Raw genomic sequence first — 25,812 nt, 5'->3', positions numbered from 1 at the left:
ACACCACTACAGTAACATTACCCGGCTGCAGCACTACACCACTACAGTAACATTACCCGGCTGCAGCACTACACCACTACAGTAACATTACCCGGCTGCAGCACTACACCACTACAGTAACATTACCCGGCTGCAGCACTACACCACTACAGTAACATTACCCGGCTGCAGCACTACACCACTACAGTAACATTACCCGGCTGCAGCACTACACCACTACAGTAACATTACCCGGCTGCAGCACTACACCACTACAGTAACATTACCCGGCTGCAGCACAACACCACTACAGTAACATTACCCGGCTGCAGCACTACACCACTACAGTAACATTACCCGGCTGCAGCACTACACCACTACAGTAACATTACCCGGAAGTGAAAGTTAAAGACCTTTACAAAGCCCATTCAAAGCCCAATTTCTCCAATTGGTAATTTTACTAATATTGGAGGACAATACGCATCTTGGTTGCACAATATTTAACATGTCAAACAATATGCTGACTTTAAAGGACTATCCTCCCCCTAAAAATATTTCTCCAGCCAGAGTCCAGACTTGAACCCAATCAAACATTTCTGGAGCGACCAGAAAATAGATTTGCAGCGACGCTCTCCATCCAACCTGACAGATCTTGAGAGAATCTGCAGAGAACAATGGGAGAAACTCCAGAAATACAGGTGTGCCAAGCTTGTAGCGTCATACCCAAACAGACTCGAGGCTGTAATCGCTGTAAAATGTGCTTCAACAAATTAGAGTAAAGGGTCTGAACACCAAGGTAAATGTGATATTTCAGTTTGTTTTGTTTTGACTTAGAACAAAGTAGCCTAGCTATTAATACTGCTGAGAACAATGAGGAGCTCCTTCTGCAACTTAAATACCCTTCAAATATCTGGAGGTGTAGCCTACAAGTATCCCTACATCAGACAGCCAACATTCTTCAGGCATGAAGAAAAGGAAAGACTAAAATGTCTTTGTGAGTAGGAAACTATACCGCTGTGAGGTTTTGATGTGCACCAAACGCAACCAAGCGTACTACTCGCCCAGCAGTCTTTGTTAAGTCCCTTGAGGAATTGCACATCATTACAGGTTGCCTTAGAGATGTTCTCTACATTGTCTCCCTCCCTCACTCCTGCGTTCTCATTCACTCTGAAATCCAATAGAATTAAATCTAATTAAAAATCCCTGCAATGTGCTGGAGTGGCTGTACGTCACGTGGAGGAGCACTGGCTCTCACCCACCGGCTGCACCCCTGCAGCAACGTCGCCTGGCTGCAGCACTACACCACTGCAGCGACGTCGGCCCGTCTGCAGCGCGACAGCAACGTCGGCCCGGGGGCAGCGCGACAGCAACGTCGGCCCGGTTGCAGCACTACACCACTACAGTAATATTACCCGGCAGCAGCACTACACCAACGTTATCCGGCAGGGAAAGTTAAAGACCTTTACAAAGCCCATTCATCATCCAGCATGCATGAGCTGTTGGCTAATTTTTCCAGCTGGTGATTTCACTAATATTGAGGATAGTATTTTCGTTTTGGCAATATAATTTGTGCGCTAGTTGGCTGTACCTGCATCAAAACGCAAGTATTTTTCCTTCATAGCTTGTTCTCCATCTTTTTAAATAGGGAGGCAATTTGTTTTCAGTATTTTTATTTCCATGGCTGATCAAAAGGTGTTTCCTCACGGCTCTCTTGTCCCTCTGTAGCAGATTAAATAACATTATTGAATCACAATACATATAGAATTGTGAGAATCGCAATACATATCGTCTCGGCGCCTAAGTATCGTGATAATATCGTATCGTGAGGTCCCTGACAACTCACAGCCCTACTATGTAGGGAATAACAGGCTGCCATCCCTACGGTGAAGCATGGTGGTGGCAGCATCATGCTGTGGGGAAGTTTCAGCGGGCAGGGACTGGGAGACTCGTCAGGATTGAGAGAAAGATGAACGGAGCACAGTACAGAGACATCCTTGATGAAAACCTGCTCCAGAGCACTCAGACTGGGGCAAAGGTTCAACTTCCAACAGGACAACGACCCTAAGCACACAGCCAAGACAACACAGGAGTGGCTTCGGGACAAGTCTCAATGTCCTTGAGTGGCCCAGCCAGAGCCCAGACTTGAACCCAATCAAACATCTCTGGGGAGACCTGAAAATAGCTGTGCAGCCACACTCCCCATCCAACCTGACAGAGCTTGAGAAGAATGGGAAAAACTCCCCAAATACAGGTGCCAAGCTAGTAGTGTCATACCCAAGAAGACTTGAGGCTGTAATTGCTGCCAAAGATGCTTCAACAAAATTACCGAGTAAAGGGTCTGAATACTTATGTAAAATGTGCCATTTATTTTTTTTATTTTTAATAAATTAGCGAACATTTATAAAAACCTGTTTTTGCTTTGTCATCATGGGGTATTGTGTGTGGATAAGGCTGTAATTTTAGAATAAGGCTGTAACCTAACAAAATGTGGAAAAAGTTAGGGGTCTGAATACTTTCCGAAGGCACTGCATCTGCTCAAACATGAAATAACAAAAGCACAGCATATACAGGGCTCCTAAAATACACACACACACACACACACACACACACACACACACACACACACACACACACACACACACACACACACACACACACACACACACACACACACACACACGTTGCCTACACAATGCAGGCCTATTTATTTCATATAGTGATTAGTTCAGCACAAAGCTATGAGGCGATACTGAGATGGAACTCATGGATCAATGATGAATGTTTTATGAAGCATGCGGGTCAATCATTGTGCCGCCGTTTCATCATCGGGCGCCGATGGGAGGGGGACAGGGGGGTGGGCGTGGTGCAGATGACCTTCAACCTAATAAAGACAAAGTCATCACCTTGCTGCTCCAATATTTATCGCGAGGCCAGGGTGTAAATTGCTGCGCTGGCCACTTCACCGCTAGATGCCCGATATAAAGACAACATTGCTAACGTTATAGGATAACTATTACAGTCCACTGGGAGCTGTGCTAGGCAGAGAGGATCGCATTGCAGGGGCACAGCTAAGCAGTGCAGCATACTGTGGCTTGGTACAGGACTGAATTCAATTCACTATTGGCAATGGGTCTTGGGAAATGTAAAAAAAAAAAAAAAAAAAAAAAAAAGAATACATTGACTCTTGTTATTTGAAACTGAAGCAAAATGTGTTAACCTTCAAAATATAGACAGGCCTAAATGCTGGTCCACATTTTCAAACATCTGTTAAACAACATGAATTTCAGCAAATGGACAACTGTTTTTGTGCATGAACTTATATAGGCTAATTTATGGACTGAGTAGCCCAGTGTAGTGCCCAGCTGTGACCGGTCCAGTCTGTGTGTGTCTGTGTCTTGCTGTGTTCCCATCAACATCAGTCTCCTCTCTGCTCCAGGAATCCCATACAGAACACTCAAAGGACAAGTGGCCTGAATCCAACAATACCAACCAGACCGTGCAACTGAACATCTATTCACTCTCATCCATTTACAGTGGCTACCGTATTGAGTTAGAGTATGGTCAATTCAATCAAGGCAGGCAAACATCTTGCCTAATACTAAAATTAAAAAAATAGAACCTCTATTGATAAAGCCTAGAAGTGTGCCAGTCTCACACAAATGCTCAAATTCAACAGATTCTTCCTTGAGAATGCATTATGTCCTTTAGGCTATACGGTTAATCAGCCTATTTTTTTTATAAATGTTTTATTCAGCCTTAGGCTAATTTAGGTCCCATTGAGGTCAGAAGACTTAAAAGATTGAACGGGATTTTAAGCACTTACAAATGTGTAACATATTGTACAAATTGGAATTCATAACATATCATACCAATTGGATGAGGTACACAACTGTGCACAATTTTCTGGGACCTGTTTTGGTTTGTGAGTGCTACTTTCAAAACAACTGGCTGAAATTATACAAAACCTATTTAAAAGCCTTGAAAACAAACAGGTGTTGTTAATGTCAGATTAAGGTATCAAAGAGGCAATTTGAGTTAAGTGTTCCCCCAGCGTTGGTAGTGTTTCCCCCCAGCGTTCAGTGTTGGTAGTGTTCAGTGTTGGTAGTGTTCCCCCAGTGTTGGTAGTGTTCCCCCCAGTGTTGGTAGTGTTCCCCCCAGCGTTCAGTGTTGGTAGTGTTCAGTGTTGGTAGTGTTCCCCCAGTGTTGGTAGTGTTCCCCCCAGTGTTGGTAGTGTTCCCCCCAGTGTTGGTAGTGTTCCCCCCAGTGTTCAGTGTTGGTAGTGTTCCCCAGTGTTCAGTGTTGGTAGTGTTCCCCAGTGTTCAGTGTTGGTAGTGTTCCCCAGTGTTCAGTGTTGGTAGTGTTCCCCAGTGTTCAGTGTTGATAGTGTTCCCCAGTGTTCAGTGTTGGTAGTGTTCCCCAGTGTTCAGTGTTGATAGTGTTCCCCAGTGTTCAGTGTTGGTAGTGTTCCCCAGTGTTCAGTGTTGGTAGAGTTCCCCAGTGTTCAGTGTTGATAGAGTTCCCCAGTGTTCAGTGTTGGTAGTGTTCCCCAGTGTTCAGTGTTGGTAGTGTTCCCCAGTGTTCAGTGTTGGTAGTGTTCCCCAGTGTTCAGTGTTGGTAGTGTTCCCCAGTGTTCAGTGTTGGTAGTGTTCCCCAGTGTTCAGTGTTGGTAGTGTTCCCCAGTGTTCAGTGTTGGTAGTGTTCCCCAGTGTTCAGTGTTGGTAGTGTTCCCCAGTGTTCAGTGTTGGTAGTGTTCCCCAGTGTTCAGTGTTGGTAGTGTTCCCCAGTGTTCAGTGTTGGTAGTGTTCCCCAGTGTTCAGTGTTGGTAGTGTTCCCCAGTGTTCAGTGTTGGTAGTGTTCCCCAGTGTTCAGTGTTGGTAGTGTTCCCCAGTGTTCAGTGTTGGTAGTGTTCCCCAGTGTTCAGTGTTGGTAGTGTTCCCCAGTGTTCAGTGTTGGTAGTGTTCCCCAGTGTTCAGTGTTGGTAGTGTTCCCCAGTGTTCAGTGTTGGTAGTGTTCCCCAGTGTTCAGTGTTGGTAGTGTTCCCCAGTGTTCAGTGTTGGTAGTGTTCCCCAGTGTTCAGTGTTGGTAGTGTTCCCCAGTGTTCAGTGTTGGTAGTGTTCCCCAGTGTTCATATTCTTCAGTGTTGGTGGTGTTCCCCAGTGTTCAGTGTTGGTAGTGTTCCCTCACCAGATCCTCAATGAACTCCTTGACTGCTGCCACCACCAGGATGAAGAGGAGCGGCACCAGAGTTGTCCAGCGACCCGTGGGAGACACATCCGGAATTTGCTGAAAGGAAAAGCACACGTCCCAGTTCAAAATCAAACATCACTGAATCACATAGCATGCGTCCCAAATGGCATCCTATTCCCTTTATAGTGCACTATTTTTTGACCAGGGCCTACAGGCTGATATTGAAATAAAAAATATCTAGCTATCTAGCTACAGTGTAGCACCTGTTCAGTCAATATTGACCAAGCCAGCACTCTTGGAAGTAATTTTTCTCCCCCGAGAGCATCCCATGGTGCTCACTCATATCTGCGCACAAACGCAGATAAGGACAACCTTCTGACACTGAGCTTGGCAGGGGGCTGTTTGTCAAGCAGAGGTCACCAGAAGCGACCCACTAGGGGGCTATTAGAGGGACAGGAGACAGGCCAGGGGACACTGGGGGTGCATCTGTCAATCAAATCAGTCAATCCGTGTACAGTGCAAACTCCAAGCAGGCTGTCATGTGCCTTTTACGGAGAAGTGGCTTTCATCTGGCCACTACCTGAAAGGCCTGATTGGTGGAGTGCTGCAGAGATGGCTGTCCTTCTGGAAGGTTCTCCCATCTCCACAGAGGAACTCTGGAGCTCTGTCAGAGTGACCATCGGGTTCTTGGTCAAATCCCTGACCAAGGCCCTTCTTCCCCAATTGCTCAGTTTGGCCAGGCGGCCAGCTCTAGGAAGACTCTTGGTGGTTTCAAACTTCTTTCATTTAAGAACGATGGAGGCTACTGTGTCCTTGTGGACCTTCAATAGTGCAGAAATGTTTTGGTACCCTTCCCCAGATCTGTGCCTCAACCTGGTTTTTGTCCTGACATGCAGTGTCAATTGTGGGACCTTATATAGACAGGTGTGTGCCTTTCCAAAATCATGTGCAATCAATTTAATTTACCACAGGTGGACTCCAATCAAGTTGTAGAAACATCAAGGATTATCAATGGAAACAGGATGCACCTGAGCTCAACTTCAAGTCTCATAGCAAAGGCTCTGAATACTTATGTAAATAAGGTATCGTTTTTTTATTTTGTCATGAATTAGCAAACATTTCTAAAAACCTGTTTTCACTGTCATTATGGGGTATTGTGTGTACATGAGTAATTTGTTTTATTTAATCATTTTTAAAACAAGGCTGTAACGTAACAAAATGTGAAAAAAGTCAACATAAAGTGCACTACTTTTGACCAGAGCACTATGGGTCCTGCTTAAAACTAGTGCACCAAATAGGGAATAGGGTGTCCTTTGGGATGCAGACAGTGTTCTGGGACATGTAAGGGTGGGGTGTCACTGGCTCTTGCTAGGTTGAGATGGATGGTATGATAGTCAATATTCATTACATAGAAGGGGAATGGGAGATTCATTGTGAGTCTCTCCAAGGCGCCCATTGTACGCTTTTACAAAGACTGCAGGACACAGTCATGCAGTATAATGAATAATATCATTAATTTGATTTAACTTTACAAAGCTACTATTAAAGAAATTCCACGCAAAAACAATCTTTTGGTATTTGTTTCACTAGTCCATTGTTGATATAGTCCCAAATTCTTTGCTTATTAGCAATCAAGTTGTCAAGATCTGTGACCGACCGCCTCGCTCTTCTGTAGCAAAATTTGTTAAGAGTTTTTTGTTGTACTTTTTCTCCCCAATTTCGTGATATCCAATTGGTAGTTACAGTCTTGTCCCATCGCTGCAACTCCCATACGGACTTGGGAGAGGCGACGGTTGAGAGCCATGCATCCTCCGAAACACGACTCTGCCAAGCCGCACTGCTTCTTGGACTAGATAAAGTGTATTTTTACCGGGAGTTTTCCCTATTGTAGGCTACTACTTTCACCACTTTTAGTCTTAAAATATTTGGTTGTTTACTAAACCAATCACTCTGTTTAGCAAATGGCCTCACATTTGAATCCTTAAAGAGATAGGTGAGGCTAAGGCTTAAGAGGGTGTGAACGATGCAGAATGGGTGTAGACAAAGAGCTCTCCAGTAAGTGTACCAAAACATACAAGGGTAATTTTCTCAAACGTGAGTTTACATGTTTATCAACTTTCAAAGCAGAATTACTTTCCCCATTGTTAATATCTGGAAATGTAGCTAGACTTTTTCCCGTATACATGGATGAACGCTCACGGCAGACTGCAACCCCTTGAATTAAATAAGACGTCCTGTGTCGTTTCCATTTTCTTTGTACAGCTTGCTTGGCCCATTGCGTCAAGTCATTCTGGTTCACACTGACTGTGCAATGCCATAAGAATCATCTTAAGCTTTAGCCCCCACCCAAACTCAGACCATTTTACTCGCCCTAGCAGAGCTGGTTTGGCTGTTATCATGTTATCAATAGCAATGGTGACTAACTGTGCTCCTGGAAACAACTTAATTATGCTTTTTTGCCAATGTTTACTGACACCGGCCATATTCAACGGGTGTTGAGCGTTCATAAATTCATCAGTTATTCTGCGCTCAGATGAGTGCACGCTGAAACAGTTGCAGTGACATTCTATTGAAATGGATACTTGCATGGTGGAGTCTTTTTGTTTAGTTTTACTACCCAATATATATATTTTTTAAAGCCTCGTTAGACAGGATTCCCTACACATACTGACCAGCTCAAATAGACAGAAGTGTGCTATATGGCAGACCAATCCGAACTCATCTCTCGGCATGTCCAGCCCACTCATTATCTCAGCCAATCATGGCTAGCGGTAAGGTTGCTGTGGCTAAACCGACTAGGCTCATACTTTAACAATTTTATTAGTATTTACAGATGGCATACAACTTTGTTATTAATGCATGTGAAAGTTCACATGTTCGAGAAAGTTCGAGAAGGCATTTCTGCAAAAAAACATTGACGTACAAACCGCTCTCCTGTGAAGTAATGACCCGCGATGTACGCCTAGTTTCCTGAAGCGGTCACGTTTAGCATCAAACACTCTCATTAACGCTGTGTTAGTCAGCTCTCATTACCGTTGCATTAGTTAGCAGAATCCAGAGTGGTAAAAGATTGAGGTTTAAGTCCTGCCCTGAATCCATTGTCCTAATCAGTTACGTGGAGCTTTGAACTCCTAGGAGAGAGTTGTTTTTTTAGATTCACACTAAGGTTCTATAAGGTCAAGTCCAGGTAGTCCCTCCATGTTTCGGTCCATTTTCATCTGTTTGGTGCCTAATGAACACGACCCTGATCTAACCATATAAATCCCAGCTCCACCATCCAAATGATAATATTTCCACGCTATCCATGTGAGCACTGGTCTGTGTTAGGAATCTTTGTTTGTCCTCTGCTACAACTCATGTCTGGGAAAGCACTCAAATATAGTTGTGGTGCTTCTCCACAGCAGCCTCTGATGTGTGGAATGATGTGTGTTGAGGAAGAGGAAGTAAAACACTAATTTCCTTTAGACAGGGACACTCACGTTCCCACATGTATTTTTCAGTAGTGTGTGTATTCAGTTTGGGAATGCATGTGAGGTATTCAGTGTGTGTTTGAATATTAATGTGACCTTTACTACAGATGGCAAATCTCTAGCAACCAATACAAATAATCTGTCTTACCTGCAGGAGAGCGATGAAGAGGAAGAAGGAGTTGGCAGCCCTTCTGAACTGAGAGTAGAGGAACCGAGGTAGGAAGGTGAGGACATTATACTTTGCAGTGCTGCAGGGCAGAGAAAAGGACATGTAGGGAGATTGAGAGAGAGAGTGAGACAGAGAAAGAATACAGAAAGGCAGAGAGAAAGAGAAAACAGTTCAGTTGCATGAATCAGTTTCTTTCCACTAACAGACATCTTATACTAGTACACAAAATATACAGTACCAGTCAAAAGTTCGGACACACCTACTCATTCAACGGTTTTTCTTTATTTTTTACTATTTTTCTACATTGTAGAATAATAGTTAAGACATCAAAAGTATGAAATAACACATATTGAATAATGTATGAACCACAAAAAAGTGTTAAATATTTTAAATATATTTAAAATTTAGATTCTTCAAAGTAGCCACACTTTGCCTTGATTACAGCTTTACACGCTCTTGGCATTCTCAACGAGCTTCACCTGGAAAACTTTTCCAACAGTCAAAGGAGTTCCCACATATGCTGAGCACTTGTTGGCTGCTTTTCCTTTACTCTGCGGTCCAACTCATCCCAAACCATCTCAATTGGGTTGTGGAGGCCAGGTCAACTGACGCAGAACTCCATCATGCTCCTTCTTGGTAAAATAGCCCTTACACTGCCTGGAGGTGTGTTGGATCATTGTCCTGTTGAAAAAGAAATGATAGTCCCACAAAGCTCAAGCCAGAGGGGATGGCGTATCGCTGCAGAATGCTGTGGTATTCATGCTTGTTAATTGTGCCTTGAATTCTAAATAAATAACTAACAGTGTCACCCAATCCCCACACCACCACCTCCATGCTTCACGGTGGGAACCACACATGCAGAGTTCATCCGTTCACCTACGCATCTCACAAAGACACAGCAATTAGAACCAAAAATCTCAAATTTGGACTCATCAGACCAAATGACTGATTTCCACTGATCTAATGTCCATTGCTCGTGTTTCTTGGCCCAAGCAAGTCTCTTCTTCTTATGGGTGTCCTTTAGTAGTGGTTCCTTTGCAGCAATTTGACCATGAAGGCCTGATTCACACAGTCTCCTCTGAACAGTTGATGTTGGGATGTGTCTGTTACTTGAACTCTGTGAAGCAATTATCTGGCCTGTAATTTCTGAGACTGGTACTTCTAATGAACTTATCCTCTGGGTCTTCCTTTCCTGTGGAGGTCCTCATGAGAGCCAGTTTCATCATAGCGTTTGATGGTTTTTGCGACTGCACTTGAAGAAACGTTCAAAGTACTTGACATTTTTCGCATTGACTGACCTTCATGTCTTAAAGTAATAAAGGACTTTCATTTCTCTTTGCTTATTTGAGCTGTTCTTGCCATAATATGGACTTGGTATTTTACCAAATAGGGCTATCTTCTGTATACCATCCCTTCCTTGTCACAACACAACTGATTGGCTCAAACACATTAAGAAGGAAAGAAATTCCACAAATTAACAAGGCACACCTGTTACTTGAAATGCATTCCAGGTGACTACCTCATGAAGCTGGTTGAGAGAATGCCAAGAGTGTTCAAAGCTGTCAAGGCAAAGGGTGGCTACTTTCAAGAATCTCAAATATAAAGTATATTTTGATTTGTTTTACACTTTTTTGGTTACTACATTTATTTAATAATTTTTCTACTACATGATTCCATATGTGTTATTTCATAGTTTATGTCTTCACTATTATTCTACAATGTACAAAATAGTACAAATAAATTTAAAAAAACTTGAATGAGTAGGTGTCCAAGCTTTTGACTGGTACTGTATATATCCTGATACCACATCCAGCCTGGAGTTGATAAATTTCACCCTCATCTCCACCCCCCGCAATCCACCATTCCTGGAAGCTGCTTCTCCTGTGTGGAGGGGGAGGTGAAGCTCTGAGCTGTGGTTGAACATGTACTGTGTGAGTGATGAATGGCAGGCCAGTCAACTAAATTACCATAAAGCATAACTAAGGGGAGCTCCCCTGGCAGACGTGCGCTTTGGCAGAGAGGGGGTGCCTGGCAGAGCACCTCCAGACCAGACAGAGCCTGATTTACAGCCGCATTAAGGGCCAGCCAGCCAGAGCACTTTGGGGGGAGATATACGCTGTGATGTAGACCATGCCACCAGGCTACAACATGTTTGTCTGTTAGGGTAGGCTACACTATGGCATTTTTAAAAAAGCTGACGGAAAACCTCTGGAGACATAAACAGCATTTTACTTGTCTGTAAAGTAATGCCGCTTCCATCACTAGGTAAACAGAACTGTCAATCCTAGCATGCCTGCGCGCAAACCACTTATTCCTAAAAGAAAAGTACTTTGAAGTTTTTTATATATTGCGACTTAACAAGACATTTAGTAGAATGAACGCACATTTAGCTGCCCTATCATTAAAAAAAAATCATAGCAGGACTTCAAATCAGCAAAGTTCGTTGTTGTCAGGGAGACAACATTACATGCCGGAGCTGAATTACATTGTCTAAAAAGGTATTATCTGAAAAGTAATCAATTATGGACATGTTACTGAACTGTGTTCTGTCTTTAAAGGGTTGCGGTAGATATAATTAATTGCCTGGCCCTAGCTGTCATACATACGTAATAGGCTTATTATTCTGCATTGTGAATTGACAAAAAAGTTTGGTTTATAAAGTAACAGGGCTGACCGTAACAGGCCTGACAACCTCATCTTAAAAGTCATTAATCCCCTTGTGACAGGGGGAATGGAAGCTTGTTGTGTGCAACAGGGAGGGGCAACTGAACGCAAGGCAAGCTTCACCAAAGAAATTGACATTGTTAAAACATTTCTACCCTGTCTATCTATTGGTAACAGGGTTGAAGGGCTATGGTCGACTTGCTCAGTTTTCCACCACAAAACACCAGAAACTGGCAACAACAAACAAATCTATGTGGTCTAGGCTATATTAAAGGGCACTTCATTTAATAATGTATATTTTTTCACACATGACGTTATCTACTGGTGTAGATAAGGTAGCATAATGCAACGCCAATCAAGCTTTTACACACACAGATGATATACTGTAAGCACAATCCATAATAGGCCTCCCTCCATAGACAATGCACACGATCAGACAGACTGCGATAAATCAACAACAAACACACACACACACACACACACACACACACACACACACACACACACACACACACACACGCACGACACACACACACACACACACACACACACACACACACACACACACACACACACACACACACAGTAATACAAACAGACTGGGCGGGGATAGTACGCCAGTGAGCGTGGAGAGAGACTGGCAAACAGTCAATGATAAGAGATAGTACTCCATTCATCTTCTCCCCGTCACATCCGTCTGGTGGGGCTCTGTCTGTGCGAGAGGCGGCTATCAGACAACAGCAGAGCACACATGGCAGTAGATTGCTATACAATAGGGCATAGTACCATAATGTACCAGCTTTGCAGAGAGACGTAATGGAAAACCTCATCAGTACACAAATCAAGCCTCCATTGAGTTTTTCTGGAAATCCTTTTTTGTAAGTAACTTGTAAGTAAAACTTAAATGGTGGTTTGAACAAGATGACATGAAGGGGATCTGTGTCTGCACCACATGGTCTCTCTACTGGTGTCTACCAGAGCTCAGATCTAGGCCCTCTCCTGTTCTCTCTGTACACCAAGTCGCTCAGCAATGTAATATACTCACATGGTTTCTCCTACCATTGCTATGCTACGTGGATGATACTCAACTATTTTTCTGCGTCCCCCCTCTGACACCCAGCCGAAAATGTCTGAACAAAAGCTGACAAAAAAAGGGTGGACACTCCACTGCTTCATGGCCAAGCTCTTTACTGGACCTGGCCTAGTCTACCTAATTTACCTTCATGGCCAAGCTCTTTACTGGACCTGGCCTAGTCTACCTAATTTCCCTTCATGGCCAAGCTCTTTACTGGACCTGGCCTAGTCTACCTAATTTCCCTTCATGGCCAAGCTCTTTACTGGACCTGGCCTAGTCTACCTAATTTCCCTTCATGGCCAAGCTCTTTACTGGACCTGGCCTAGTCTACCTAATTTCCCTTCATGGCCAAGCTCTTTACTGGACCTGGCCTAGTCTACCTAATTTCCCTTCATGGCCAAGCTCTTTACTGGACCTGGCCTAGTCTACCTAATTTCCCTTCATGGCCAAGCTCTTTACTGGACCTGGCCTAGTCTACCTAATTTCCCTTCATGGCCAAGCTCTTTACTGGACCTGGCCTAGTCTACCTAATTTACCTTCATGGCCAAGCTCTTTACTGGACCTGGCCTAGTCTACGCTAATTTGAACCCCCTAGCACCAGGGGAAAAAAACAAAAAACACAGGCTAGTCATACCTGTGGGGGAAAAATATTGTCTAGGCTTAGTTACCTTGTCCTTTGTGTTACGTTGAGGAGTTGGCCAGGTGGCATTGGGTTACGTTGAGGAGTTGGCCAGGTGGCATTGGGTTACGTTGAGGAGTTGGCCAGGTGGCATTGGGTTACGTTGAGGAGTTGGCCAGGTGGCATTGGGTTACGTTGAGGAGTTGGCCAGGTGGCATTGGGTTACGTTGAGGAGTTGGCCAGGTGGCATTGTGTTACGTTGAGGAGTTGGCCAGGTGGCATTGTGTTACGTTGAGGAGTTGGCCAGGTGGCATTGTGTTACGTTGAGCAGCTGGCCAGGTGGCATTGTGTTACGTTGAGGAGTTGGCCAGGTGGCATTGTGTTACGTTGAGGAGTTGGCCAGGTTGCATTGTGTTACGTTGAGGAGTTGGCCAGGTGGCATTGTGTTACATTGAGGAGTTGGCCAGGTGGCATTGTGTTACGTTGAGGAGTTGGCCAGGTGGCATTGTGTTACGTTGAGCAGTTGGCCAGGTGGCATTGTGTTACGTTGAGCAGTTGGCCAGGTGGCATTGTGTTACGTTGAGCAGTTGGCCAGGTGGCATTGTGTTACGTTGAGGAGTTGGCCAGGTGGCATTGTGTTACGTTGAGGAGTTGGCCAGGTGGCATTGTGTTACGTTGAGGAGTTGGCCAGGTGGCATTGTGTTACGTTGAGGAGTTGGCCAGGTGGCATTGTGTTACATTGAGGGGTTGGCCAGGTGGCATTGTGTTACATTGAGGAGTTGGCCAGGTGGCTTTGTGTTACATTGAGGAGTTGGCCAGGTGGCTTTGTGTTACATTGAGGAGTTGGCCAGGTGGCATTGTGTTACATTGAGGAGTTGGCCAGGAGGAATTGTGTTACATTGAGGAGTTGGCCAGGTGGCTTAGGGAGTGCGGTCACCTCTGCACCACAGAACCCATGACCCGGTCTAGTTACCTCGTTTGAACCCCCGGGGGATGGTGTTAGCTGTTACAGTAGGTAAAAATAATAACCAGTGTTTTGCTCTCGATTTAATATTTTGTTCCTTCAGCTACTTCCTTGTCATCTTCCATCTCGCCTATCACTCTCTTTCCTTCTGTGTTTCTTTGGGGCAAAACCATGGCAAATGTCATCAATAAAAAAGTGCTCCTTTAACACTCCTCTTCTTAAATGGAGATTACTGCACCGGCTCCCCATTCATTATGTACCCGTGGCCTCAGGACCGAGACCACTTCCTCCTCCTCTCATCTCTCCACTCAAAAAATAAGGAGATCAAAAAAACTAAAAAACTCCAGGGTTACGTCTCAAATGGGACCCTATTCCCTATTTAACGCACTACTTTTGGCCAAATCCCTATGGCTCAATGGCCAGGAGCCTGTGAAGACATTTGTAGCAATTTTGGGGATAGTCGAGAGAAGATGATCGACATTACATTACCTGACGTCACCATTATAGCTTCAAATCTGACCATGTCAAGTTAAATGTTGTGTGCAAACACAATTGCACAAAAGCACTTAACCTTGAAATGAAAAAGCAGAAAGACAGGTTTCCCTTAACTGGACATTTACATATGAGAGCACGAACTCTGAGTGTGTCCGTGTGTGTCTCTCTCCATGTGTAGGGCTGTTGCGGTGACTGTATTACCACCACACCGGCGGTCACGAGTCAAATTCCACGTAACCGTTTAGTCACGGTAATGAGGCTAAACGGCTCTGATGCTGCTGATGGTCATTAGTAGCCTACCAAACTTGCTAACTGCCTGGTACTCAGCACTATATTGTCCCTCTAATCACTTTGACATCAATGCAAATGTATCAAAATCAAATCTAACACTTCATGAGAGCCCATGAGCTCAAGTTGTGCAACATTTCTATAGGCTATGCAATTGCGCAACACGTTTGTAGAACTACTAAAGTATTTTTTGTTGTTGTATTTTACTCCCTTCTCCCCAATTTTGTCATATCCAATTGCGATTCAATTACGATCTTCTCTCATCACTGCAACTCCCCAACTGGCTCGGGAGAGGCGAAGGTCGAGTCATGCGTCCCTCGAAACATGACCCTCCAAACCACGCTCCATTACACCCGCCTGCTTCACCTGGAAGCCAGCCGTACCAATGTGTCGGAGGAAACACCGCTCAACTGATAACCGAAGTCAGCCTGCAGGCGCCCGCCCCCCACAAGGATTTGCTAGAGAACGATGAGCCAAGTAAAGCCCCCCGGTCAAACCCTGACACAGCAGGTCTGTATTGACGCCTCAAGCACTGCAGTGCCTTAGACTGTTGCACCACTCGGGAGAGCCCAGAACAACTAAATGGTACATTAATAACTCTAAATTAAGCATGTGTGCATACATGCATCCTTTCGTGAGTGTACGCGCGTAACCCCTTGTGCCTTATTCCCTGCATGGATCCACCATGTCAGCTTTTCACAGAACACACAATGAACAGCAGCTTGCCCTGCCTGACTCTCTGGTTTGCCCTGGTGGAATTCATGCACATCCCACCACCGACTCCCATGTCACATTACATTAGCACAAGACCTGGTCTGACAAGTAGTGCAGCTGAACAAACAGTTTCCATCACTCACACGACCAGCAGGCTGTGTACCAAATTGCACCCTGTTCCCTATATCGTGCACTCCTTTTGACCTGGGCCCTCTTGTGTCTGTGTGATAAGATTCCATTTGGGACAAGGCCACCACAGTTGCGCAACAGATCATTATGGAGATGCTGGTGGTGATAGTGGTGGAGCGGTGCGGTGAATGAAGAAATGGAGTAACACACAAGGAAAAATATTTAGTTTAAATAGAACATGTGAAAGTGATTCCCTGAGCCCTATACCACGAATCAGGTTTGGAGAGGTACAGTCAAAGTTCACATAAAAACTCATTTTTCAACCACTCCACAAATTTCTTGTTAACAAACTATAGTTTTGACAAGTCGGTTAAAACATCTACTTTGTGCATGACAAGTCATTTTCCCAATTGTTTACAGACAGATTATTTCACTTATAATTCACTGTATGACAATTCCAGTGGGTCAGAAGCTTACATCCACTAAGTTGACTGTGCCTTTAAACAGCTTGGAAAATTCCAGAAAATTATGTCATGGCTTTAAAAGCTTCCGATAGGCTAATTGACATCAGTTGAGTCATTTGGAGGTGTACCTGTGGATGTATCTCAAGGCCTACCTTCAAACTCAGTGCCTCGTTGCTTGACATTATGGAAAAATCAAAAGAAATCAGCCAAGACCTCTGAAAAAGGTTGTAAAAAGGTTGAAAAAAATTGTAGACCTCTACAAGTCTGGTTCATCCTTGGGAGCAATTTCAAAATGCCTGAAGGTACCACTTTCATCTGTACAAACAATAGTACGCAAGTATAAACACCATGGGACCAGGGGCGGAAATCCCGGGGGGGACACGACCCCCCCATCCTGGGAAAAATATGATTTGTCCCCCCCAATATCACTGAAACATAACTATGTAATTTAAATAATATTAATAATACGCAATGAAAGCAATTGTGCTGATTATAGACACTTAATAGCGCGTTTTTAAGTTTCAAAAGATTGCAACCCCCCCACCCTTTGCCTCAATGGTTTGATCCACTGCCAGTTCCTTAGCTTGCTAGGTAACAGAGAGGTCGTATCTACTGTCTGAAAGGCACTCAATGCACGTAACTGACGTGAGGTTAATCCAGTCAATCGCGCACACACACTAGCTGAATATGCAGAGCTAGCGCGCAAATATTAACTATTAAGCTAGCTAGTACCTATTCCGTTTATGTGGTGTCGTCAAAGATGGAATCAGCATGCAGATGATGTAAGTTAGTGCTTCAAAGTCCCTGTGATAAGGTTAGCGATAAACTGAAATGAACTACACTCTCTTCTACCATTGTCTTAAATATATTTAATGGTCTCGTTGCAAAAGCTAAATTGTCGCAAGTGAACTTTTATTTATTTATTTTATTTCACCTTTATTTAACCCGGGTAGCAAAGGTTATAGCAAACACCACTGAAACTGAATTGGTGCTCGCTAGCTTTGCAAATTCAGCTATTGTTGGAAGCCAGCCAATATGAAACAAACTATTAAAATTACAAAAAGGTTGCAGCATATGTTGTGTAAATGGTGAACTCATACAGCTGTCAACTCTTGTCATTTTAATCCATTTCACATTTGCTAGCTACCTTTTAGATCGAAGCCCAAATAGAATGATTGAAGATGATAGAAGCCCATCTCCTACTGTAAATAACCTACACACTGTGTGTGTAGCCAGCCAGCCAGCCAGGTAGAAAAATGGCAGAAAAATAAAAGACGGACATCAGAGTATTTTTCAATACACCAAAACGCATAGTAAGAACCCTAGCAGCCTAATATCTCAAAGACTAGTTGATAAAATGTTCATAAGAAAGAAATGAAATTCTAATGGAAATGTTTCACAATGATGTCATTAGGCAGAGCAGGCAACAGATGGCACACAGACAGCAGAGTTGGGGACAGATATGCAGGGACAGACTGGCAGAGACAGGGAGTCTCAGGTAAGTTTGTTGAGTCTTTGTTTGGCAACATTATGAAAGGTTCTCCATTTTTTTTACTTGTAAAATAGGAACATAATTGGAAAATGCCATGGATACCCCCACTCTCAACTTAAACTGGTGACTGAACTAAGATTTGTTAAAGGCAATGGTATTGCTGTTGTGATTAGTTGTGTAGTTTTGGGTACCGGTAGTTAGGAGTATGGCAAACACCTTATTTCTTTGGTTCCTCAATATACATTTACCATATTACAATGTAGGCTATGTTTTACAGCACTACTTTTGGTGTCCCCCTCAGTAATTGCTCTTGAGAAAATTTCATGTAATTGTCCCCTCCAAAGTTGATATCACATTTTCCCCAATGCATGGGACCACGCAGCCGTCATACTGCTCAGGAAGGAGACACGTTCCTAGAGATGAACATACTTTGGTGCGAAAAGTGCAAATCAATCCCAGAACAACAGCAAAGGACTTTTAAAAAAAAAAATATTTAACCTTTATTTAACCAGGTAGGCAAGTTGAGAACAAGTTCTCATTTACAATTGCGACCTGGCCAAGATAAAGCAAGCAGTTTGACACATACAACAACACAGAGTTACACATGGAGAAAAACAAACATACAGTCAATAATATAGTAGAAAAATAAGTCTATATACAATGTGAGCAAATGAGGTGAGATAAGGGAGGTAAAGGCAAAAAAGGCCATGGTGGCGAAATAAATACAATATAGCAAGTCAAACAATGGAATGGTAGATTTGCAGTGGAAGAAAGTGCAAAGTAGAAATATAAATAATGGGTGCAAAGGAGCAAAATAAATTAATAAAATAAATACAGTAGGGGAAGGGGTAGTTGTTTGGGCTAAATTATAGATGGGCTATGTACAGGTGCAGTAATCTGTGAGCTGCTCTGACAGCTGGTGCTTAAAGCTAGTGAGGGAGATAAGTGTTTCCAGCTTCAGTGATTTTTGCAGTTCGTTCCAGTCATTGGCAGCAGAGAACTGGAAGGAGAGGCCGCCGATGGAGGAATTGGCTTTGGGGGTGACCAGAGAGATATACCTGCTGGAGCGCGTGCTACAGGTGGGTGCTGCTATGGTGACCAACGAGCTGAGATAAGGGGGAACTTTACCTAGCAGGGTCTTGTAGATGTGGGTTTGGCGTCGCCAAACCGCATAAAGTGTTAAAAATAGTAATATTTCCCGAGCGGCCTAAGGCACTGCAGTGCTTGAGGCGTCACTACAGATCTGGGTTCGATCCCGGGCTGTGTCGCAGCCGGCCACGCCCGGGAGACCCATTCGCGATGCCTCAATTGGCCCAGCGTCTTCCGGGTTAGGGGAGGGTTTGGCCGGCCGGGATGTCCTTAGCGACTCCTGTGGCGGGCCGGGCGCATGCAGGCTGACACGGTCGCCAGTTGTACAGTGTTTCCTCCGACACATTGGTGCAGCTGGCTTCCGGGTTAAGAGAGCAGTAAGTCAAGAAACAGTGCGGCTTGTCAGGGTCGTGTTTCAGAGAACGCATGGCTCTCAACCGTCGCCTCTCCTGAGTCCGTACGGGAATTGCAGCGATGGGACAACTACCAATTAGATATCACCAATTGGGGAGAAAAAGGGGTTAAATTATTTATTTTAAAATACCTATCACATCACACATTTAGCAATGACGGGATGCATTTGAAAGTTATGTAGAGTAAAACTATTGAATGACAATTATTTTATTGATAGGAGTGGGGGAAAAAAGGTGTTCGTGCTTTTCTACACCAAAGCAAAGGCGGCATTAACGATACAAAAAAAACTCACTTCTAAAAGCCTATTTCACACCATAGCCTACTGAATTTGCAAGAAGTTTGATTTCAGGAAAACATTTAAAATGTTGCACTGACTCGCCCATGGATTGATGTTTCAGCATTGTCTCAATCAAGAGTTTGGAGATCGACTAGCAGTTACAAGCCTGATAGAGTTAGTGGCAGGCGAATGAGCAACAGCCTGAGTAAATCTAGCTTCCATTGTAGGATACCCCTCTGGTCCCAGATCTGTTTGTGCGGTATAGACAACACCTATATAACAGTTGCCATGCCAAACATAATGACCATAGGAGTTGGCAAGACAGCAAAACCAGATCTGAGACCAGAGTCTGAAAGTGACTCTCTGGGTGACTTTTTATGGGCAGCAACATACAGTGTTCAAGGATCAGATGGAACCAAATCAAATCGACACAAGTCGGAACAAGAATTGGAGATCCAAGATAGCAGCAGATAAGAGGATTCCAAAAATGCACATTTTTGGGCACAGCATGACTTGCTTGGTTACTCTATGCTAAGATGCTGAACATTGACTCATTGTCATTTCATTGTGTCCATATGGTCCTTGATTTTGTGTTTCATCTCATTCTAGTGGTTGGCTGTATGCTGCTGAGGCTCTATGTTTTCCCTGTGGCGGTGGATCGGTGTGTCTGTGTGTGCAATGCAGACATCTCCAGCCGCTCATGCAGCAGGAATGCTAACGCTAATATTCCCTGACAGAGGATGGCCAGCCCAGACCTGGCCTTTCAATGCAACACAGCTCCCCACAAGGAACGGAGGAAGGAAACGCCAGCGAGCCAACTAAGGTTCAGTCCCAAATGGAGCCCTTTTCCCTATATAGTGCACTATTTTAACCATGCTAGTGCACTATATAGAGTATAAGGTGCCATTTGGGGTGTAGCCCTAGCGAGGTAGAGTTTCTGGACGAATCCGCAACGAGAGCCCTTAGTGGTTGTAAAAGGGCTTCAGTGAGTCAGAGGGGGATGGGGGGGTGGGGCTCGAGTCAGTCTAATGTATAGCAGCCTACAGTGGAATAGTGTACGCAGCCTACAGTGGAATAGTGTACGCAGCCTACAGTGGAATAGTGTATGCAGCCTACAGTAGAAAAGTGTATGCAGCCTACAGTGGAATAGTGTATGCAGCCTACAGTGGAATAGTGTATGTCGGCCTAGTAGTACTACTGATGAAACATGACTCAACGAACGACACTGGTCTGTTGTGTATCTGTGGGGTTAAAGGGTTAAGAAGGTCAGATATGCCGGGGGCTGATATGGGAAAAAAAATGCTTACCTCCGGGTCACCGTTGCCAAATAGTTAAGATCCTCACGCCAGCACATACCTCAGAGTACGCCATATGGATTATCTCCAGATGTCACAGAATGATCAGCTATTCATAATTCTCTTCTACTTGTCAAACAGACAATGACCTTTTCAAACTGGAAGAGTTGCACCTTGTCCATTTGTCATGTTGCCTATGCCTCCCGCCAAGACAGGCAGGCACGTGTAGAAGCAGTACATTTCTATCAGGGTTTAGAAGCTGCCTGCCTGCCTGTCCTCCTTCCACCCCCACTATAGATCATCCCGAGCCCATATTTCAACTCAGGCACATCGACATACATCCATGTCTTGAACTTTGCTGCCGCCTCAGCAACAATTCCTCTGCTTTGACACTGTTGTTGTTGTTGGAGCCCCCCCCCTCCTTCCCAGCAGGTGTCAGGGCAAAGCGGGCCAGGTGGGAAGGGGGAAAGGGAGAGAGAAAGAGAGAAAGAGAGAGAGAGAAGAGAGAAAGAGAGAAAGAGAGAGAGAGAGAATGAGAAGAGGACGTGAAGAACTGCAGTGTGACTTCATCTGGTAATGATATACAGTGGAACAAAATAACCCGGAGACCCAAAGGCCTTTTGCTACCTTTGAGGCCCAATACACACATAAATAAGTCCTGACAACTTGACGATGCCACACGATTGGTCTCTCCTGACCTTATAGTTTTAGTATTCAAATCAGGTTTCTCGTTGGGTTCTATGCAAGCTGGCTAGTTAATAAATGACAATATTGGCCCTAGATGGAGCTCAACGTTTTATCATCCATCAGATCAAGAAAATATCTGACATTATAAAATGCAGCCGTACTTGAATTGCTCTTCTCACCGGTCAGCTCTGGAGAATTGTGTGAGGAAATGTATGAAAAATCCAGAGTCATGTTATATTTAGCAGGAGATGAGTAACATACTGTAAGTAACTCTAGTTGTTCTCTAGTAGGGGTGTGAACATTTAAAATGTTAAAACTAAGTTGGGATCCTTAACGTGAAGAAAAATCCATAACCGAAAAACAATGTTTTGTAGGGGGTGCAGTTATCACAAAACATATTATTTTCCGTGTTATAGCCTACAGTGAGGGAAAAAAAGTATTTGATCCCCTGCTGATTTTGTACGTTTTGTACGTTTGCCCAAATACTTATTTCCCTCATTAAAATGCAAATCGATTTATAACATTTTTGACATGCATTTTTCTGGATTTTTTGTTGTTGTTATTCTGTCTCTCACTGTTCAAATAAACCTACCATTAAAATTATAGACTGATAATTTCTTTGTCAGTGGGCAAACGTACAAAATCAGCAGGGTATCAAATACTTTTTTCCCCCACTGTAACTAGATGATAGGTTGTAAAGACATGGCGAAAGTTGTGTCATTTAAATCTAACCAGTGAGGAAGAGGCAAACTTTAGGCTACTGTGGTGAATGTGCGAGGCATGAAAGACTACTGTGGTGAATTTGCGAGGCATGAAAGACAAAACATTGCGAGATAAAATGTTTTGATAATCTTTCTTCCTGCCTCCTCCTCTCTCCCTCGCGCTGGCTCGCCTGCTCTTGCTCTTCGCTAATGATCCAAGTGTGTGTTCAGCCTTTGGTCTGTTGCGTGTAGAATATCTTTGCCTATTCATTCATGATATTCCCTGCTTTACTGAAGTTGAGACAAGATACAGCCTTCCATTGTGCGATATAGCATTTGATTGCCGTCCCTCACTAGCTTGCTATGCAAGATGCGAGTGATTGTGTTGGAAGTACGGCAACTAATCAGTCTCCTCCATTCCAAAAATATTAACTGTTAGGAGCCGAATCCTAGCTAAATCGAATCTTGACACTCAGAAATGGGAGTTGACATCAGGAGTCGACCTTCAAGAGTCGAAGAATCAATTATTTTGAAGTCAACTCTACACCACTACGTCATCGTGGTTAACTTTGTAAAAATGGCAGAGAAAGGCAAGCTATAGAAGCGGTCTTGTATGGCAATACTTTGAGAAGCTAAATGAGAAGGAAATGCAAACTTTGCGAGCCGGAATTGAAGTACAGTAATGGTAGTACAGGTGCAATGCCATCTTTGCGAGAGGGAGGGAATCTGTGGGAAATTGTATCGCCACAGTTAGTCTTTCAACATTATGTAAGCAAAGAGGATGATAGGCCAACTAATGAACAGACATCTTACCTGACGTGATTACTGCAGAACTTGGTGAACTGTGGCTGATTGAGGAATATCAGTCGTGCATCTTCTTGGTCAGCTAAGGAGGTCTTTGCGGAGGTTGCCGTGTCCTCTGTCTTTTCGTACCCTGAGGGAAGAAAGGAAAAAGAAAACGCATTCAAAAAACAGATTTTCCCAAGTCATTGCCTACGTGTACAAAATTGTCTTTTCAGCACCAGATTTACCCAGATAGCTTCATTCGTTTAATAGAGTCACCTTCTAGTCAGTGTATTTGCAATGTGAGACGTAGTATAAAAAAGGCACAAAAGTCAGTACTTTGTATAGATTTTGTTAATGGCAGTTCTCTGTGCTGAATAGAACCAAAGCTAAAAAGGGGCCATTTCGATGAAAATTTGAGGTTGACTCAAAGAAAGGCACTGAGAACTTTTGGACAAGGTCACAGAAGGGGGAAAAAAAGTATGACAAGGTTGGTCCAGGCAGGGCTTATTTTCAAACAAGGCTTTCTTAGAGCAGATGGCAGAGTCGAAGGTAAATCTGTGTCTCGGGGTCATCCATTCTGCAGGGTTCAGGTGGCACTCTGTCTGTCTGTGTGTGTGTGTGTGTGTGTTACAGAAATCAGAAGAGTGGATTACGACTAGATAAAATGCCCTTTACACAATGTCCCTTCAGGGTGCCTTTTTAAGGAGGATCAGACGCTGCAGGTACACCTTTAACCTGTCTGGGCTAGGGGGCAGTATTTTCACGGCCGGATTAAAAACGTACCCAATTTAAAACAGGTTACTACTCTGGCTCAGAAACTAGAATATGCATAATATTAGTAGATTTGGATAGAAAACATTCTGAAGTTTCTAAAACTGTTTGAATGGTGTCTGAGTATAACAGAACTCATATGGCAGGCAAAAACCTGAGAAAAAAATCCAACCAGGAAGTGGATTGTAGTTTTTCAAGACTGGGCCTATTCAGTATACAGTGACTTAGGGTTCAATTTGCACTTCCTAAGAATTCCACCAGATGTCAACAGTCTTTAGAACGTGTTTCAGGCTTTTGCAGTCAACAGAGAGCGAACAAGACCTCCTGGAGTCTGATGACCGAGAGAATGACAGGACACAATTATGCAAAATCACATGAGGTAGCTGTGTTCCAAAACGTTTTTCAAGACACTGGAATCGCCCGGTTGGAATATTATTGAAGTTCTAAGTTAAAAAGGCCCTAAAGATTGATGTTTTACATGTTTCAACGAAGGTAAATATAACTTTTTGTCGTGAGATTTTCGGCGCGCTTCCTACATTTGGAGTAGCTTACTGAACGTGCAAACAACAAGGAGTTATCTTCCCTGTGGCTCAGTTGGTAGAGCATGGTGTTTGCAACGCCAGCATGGTGTGTGCAACGCCAGGGTTGTGGGTTCAATTCCCACAGGGGGGCCAGTACAAAAAATAAAATGCATGAAATGTATGCATTCACTACTGTAAGTCGCTCTGGATAAGAGCGTCTGCTAAAATGACTAAAATGTAAATACAGTATGGGGATGAGGTAGGTAGATAGATGGGCTATGCACAGGTGCAGTGATCTGTGAGCTGCTCTGACAGCTGGTGCTTAAAGCTAGTGAGGGAGATATGAGTCACCAGCTTCAGAGATTTTTGCAGTTCGTTCCAGTCATTGGCAGCAGAGAACTGGAAGGAAAGGCAGCCAAAGAGGAATTGGCTTTGGGGGTGAACAGTGAGATATACCTGCTGGAGCACGTGCTGCAAGTGGGTGTTGCTATGGTGACCAGTGAGCTGAGATAAGGCGGGGCATTTACCTAGGAGAGACTTGTAGATAACCTGCAGCCAGTGGGTTTGGAGAGGAGTATGAAGCGAGGGCCAACCAACGAGAGCGTACAGGTCGCAATGGTGGGTAGTGTATGGGGCTTTGGTGACAAAACGGATGGCACTGTGATAGACTGCATCCAATTTGTTGAGTAGAGTGTTGGAGGCTATTTTATAGATGACATTACCGAAGTCGAGGATCGGTAGGATGGTCAGTTTTACGAGGGTGTGTTTGGCAGCATGAGTGAAGGATGCTTTGTTGCGATATAGGAAGCCGATTCTAGATTTAAATTTGGATTGGAGATGCTTAATGCGAGTCTGGAAGGAGAGTTTACAGTCTAACCAGACACCCAGGTATTTGTAGTTGTCCACGTATTCTAAGTCAGAGCCGTCCAGAGTAGTGATGCTGGACGGGCGAGCAGTGATCGATTGAATAGCATGCATTTCGTTTTACCTGCGTTTAAGAGCAGTTGGAGGCCATGGAAAGAGAGTTGTGTGGCACTGAAGCTCGTCTGGAGGTTTGTTAACACAGTGTCCAAAGAGGGGCCAGAAGTATACAGAATGGTGTCGTCTGCGTAGAGGTGGATCAGAGAATTACCAGCAGCAAGAGCAACATCATTGATGTATACAGAGAAGAGAGTCGGCCCGAGAATTGAACCCTGTGGCACACCCATTGAGACTGCCAGAGGTCCGGACAACAGGCCCTCCGATTTGACACAGTGAACTCTATCAGAGAAGTAGTTGGTAAACCATGCGAGGCAATCATTTGAGAAACCAAGGCTGTCGAGTCTGCCAATAAGAATGTGGTGATTGACAGTCGGGGGTATCATCGGATGGGGCCACAGTGTCTTCTGATCCCTCCTGTCTCAGCCTCCAGTATTTATGCTGCAGTAGTTTATGTGTCGGGGGGCTAGGGTCAGTCTGTTACATCTGGAGTATTTCTCTTGTCTTATCCGGTGTCCTGTGTGTATTTAAATATGCTCTCTCTAATTCTCTCTTTCTGTCTTTCTCTCGGAGGACCTGAGCCC

The 25,812-nt window shown here is 44.0% G+C and overlaps 1 protein-coding gene across 2 annotated transcripts in view; it reads right to left on the bottom strand.

Moving 5' to 3' along the window:
* The window catches only part of atp8a1 (ATPase phospholipid transporting 8A1), a 211,244-nt gene that overhangs the window by 127,058 nt on the left and 58,374 nt on the right, over positions 1 to 25,812 (bottom strand). For both annotated transcript variants that reach the window (XM_014199122.3, XM_014199124.3), the window contains exons 2-4: positions 22,986 to 23,106; positions 8,785 to 8,884; positions 5,164 to 5,262 (exon numbers count right to left, since the gene is read on the bottom strand). In XM_014199122.3, the coding sequence (XP_014054597.1) occupies positions 5,164 to 5,262; positions 8,785 to 8,884; positions 22,986 to 23,106 (320 nt within the window). The remainder of the gene's footprint in view (positions 1 to 5,163; positions 5,263 to 8,784; positions 8,885 to 22,985; positions 23,107 to 25,812) is intronic.

The sequence above is a fragment of the Salmo salar genome, chromosome 05 (genome assembly GCF_965601325.2).
Source record: "Salmo salar chromosome 05, fSalSal1, whole genome shotgun sequence".
Lineage (NCBI taxonomy): Eukaryota > Metazoa > Chordata > Actinopteri > Salmoniformes > Salmonidae > Salmo > Salmo salar.
Note: the sequence above shows the minus strand (reverse complement) of the source record. Positions and strands in the feature narration are given on the sequence as shown.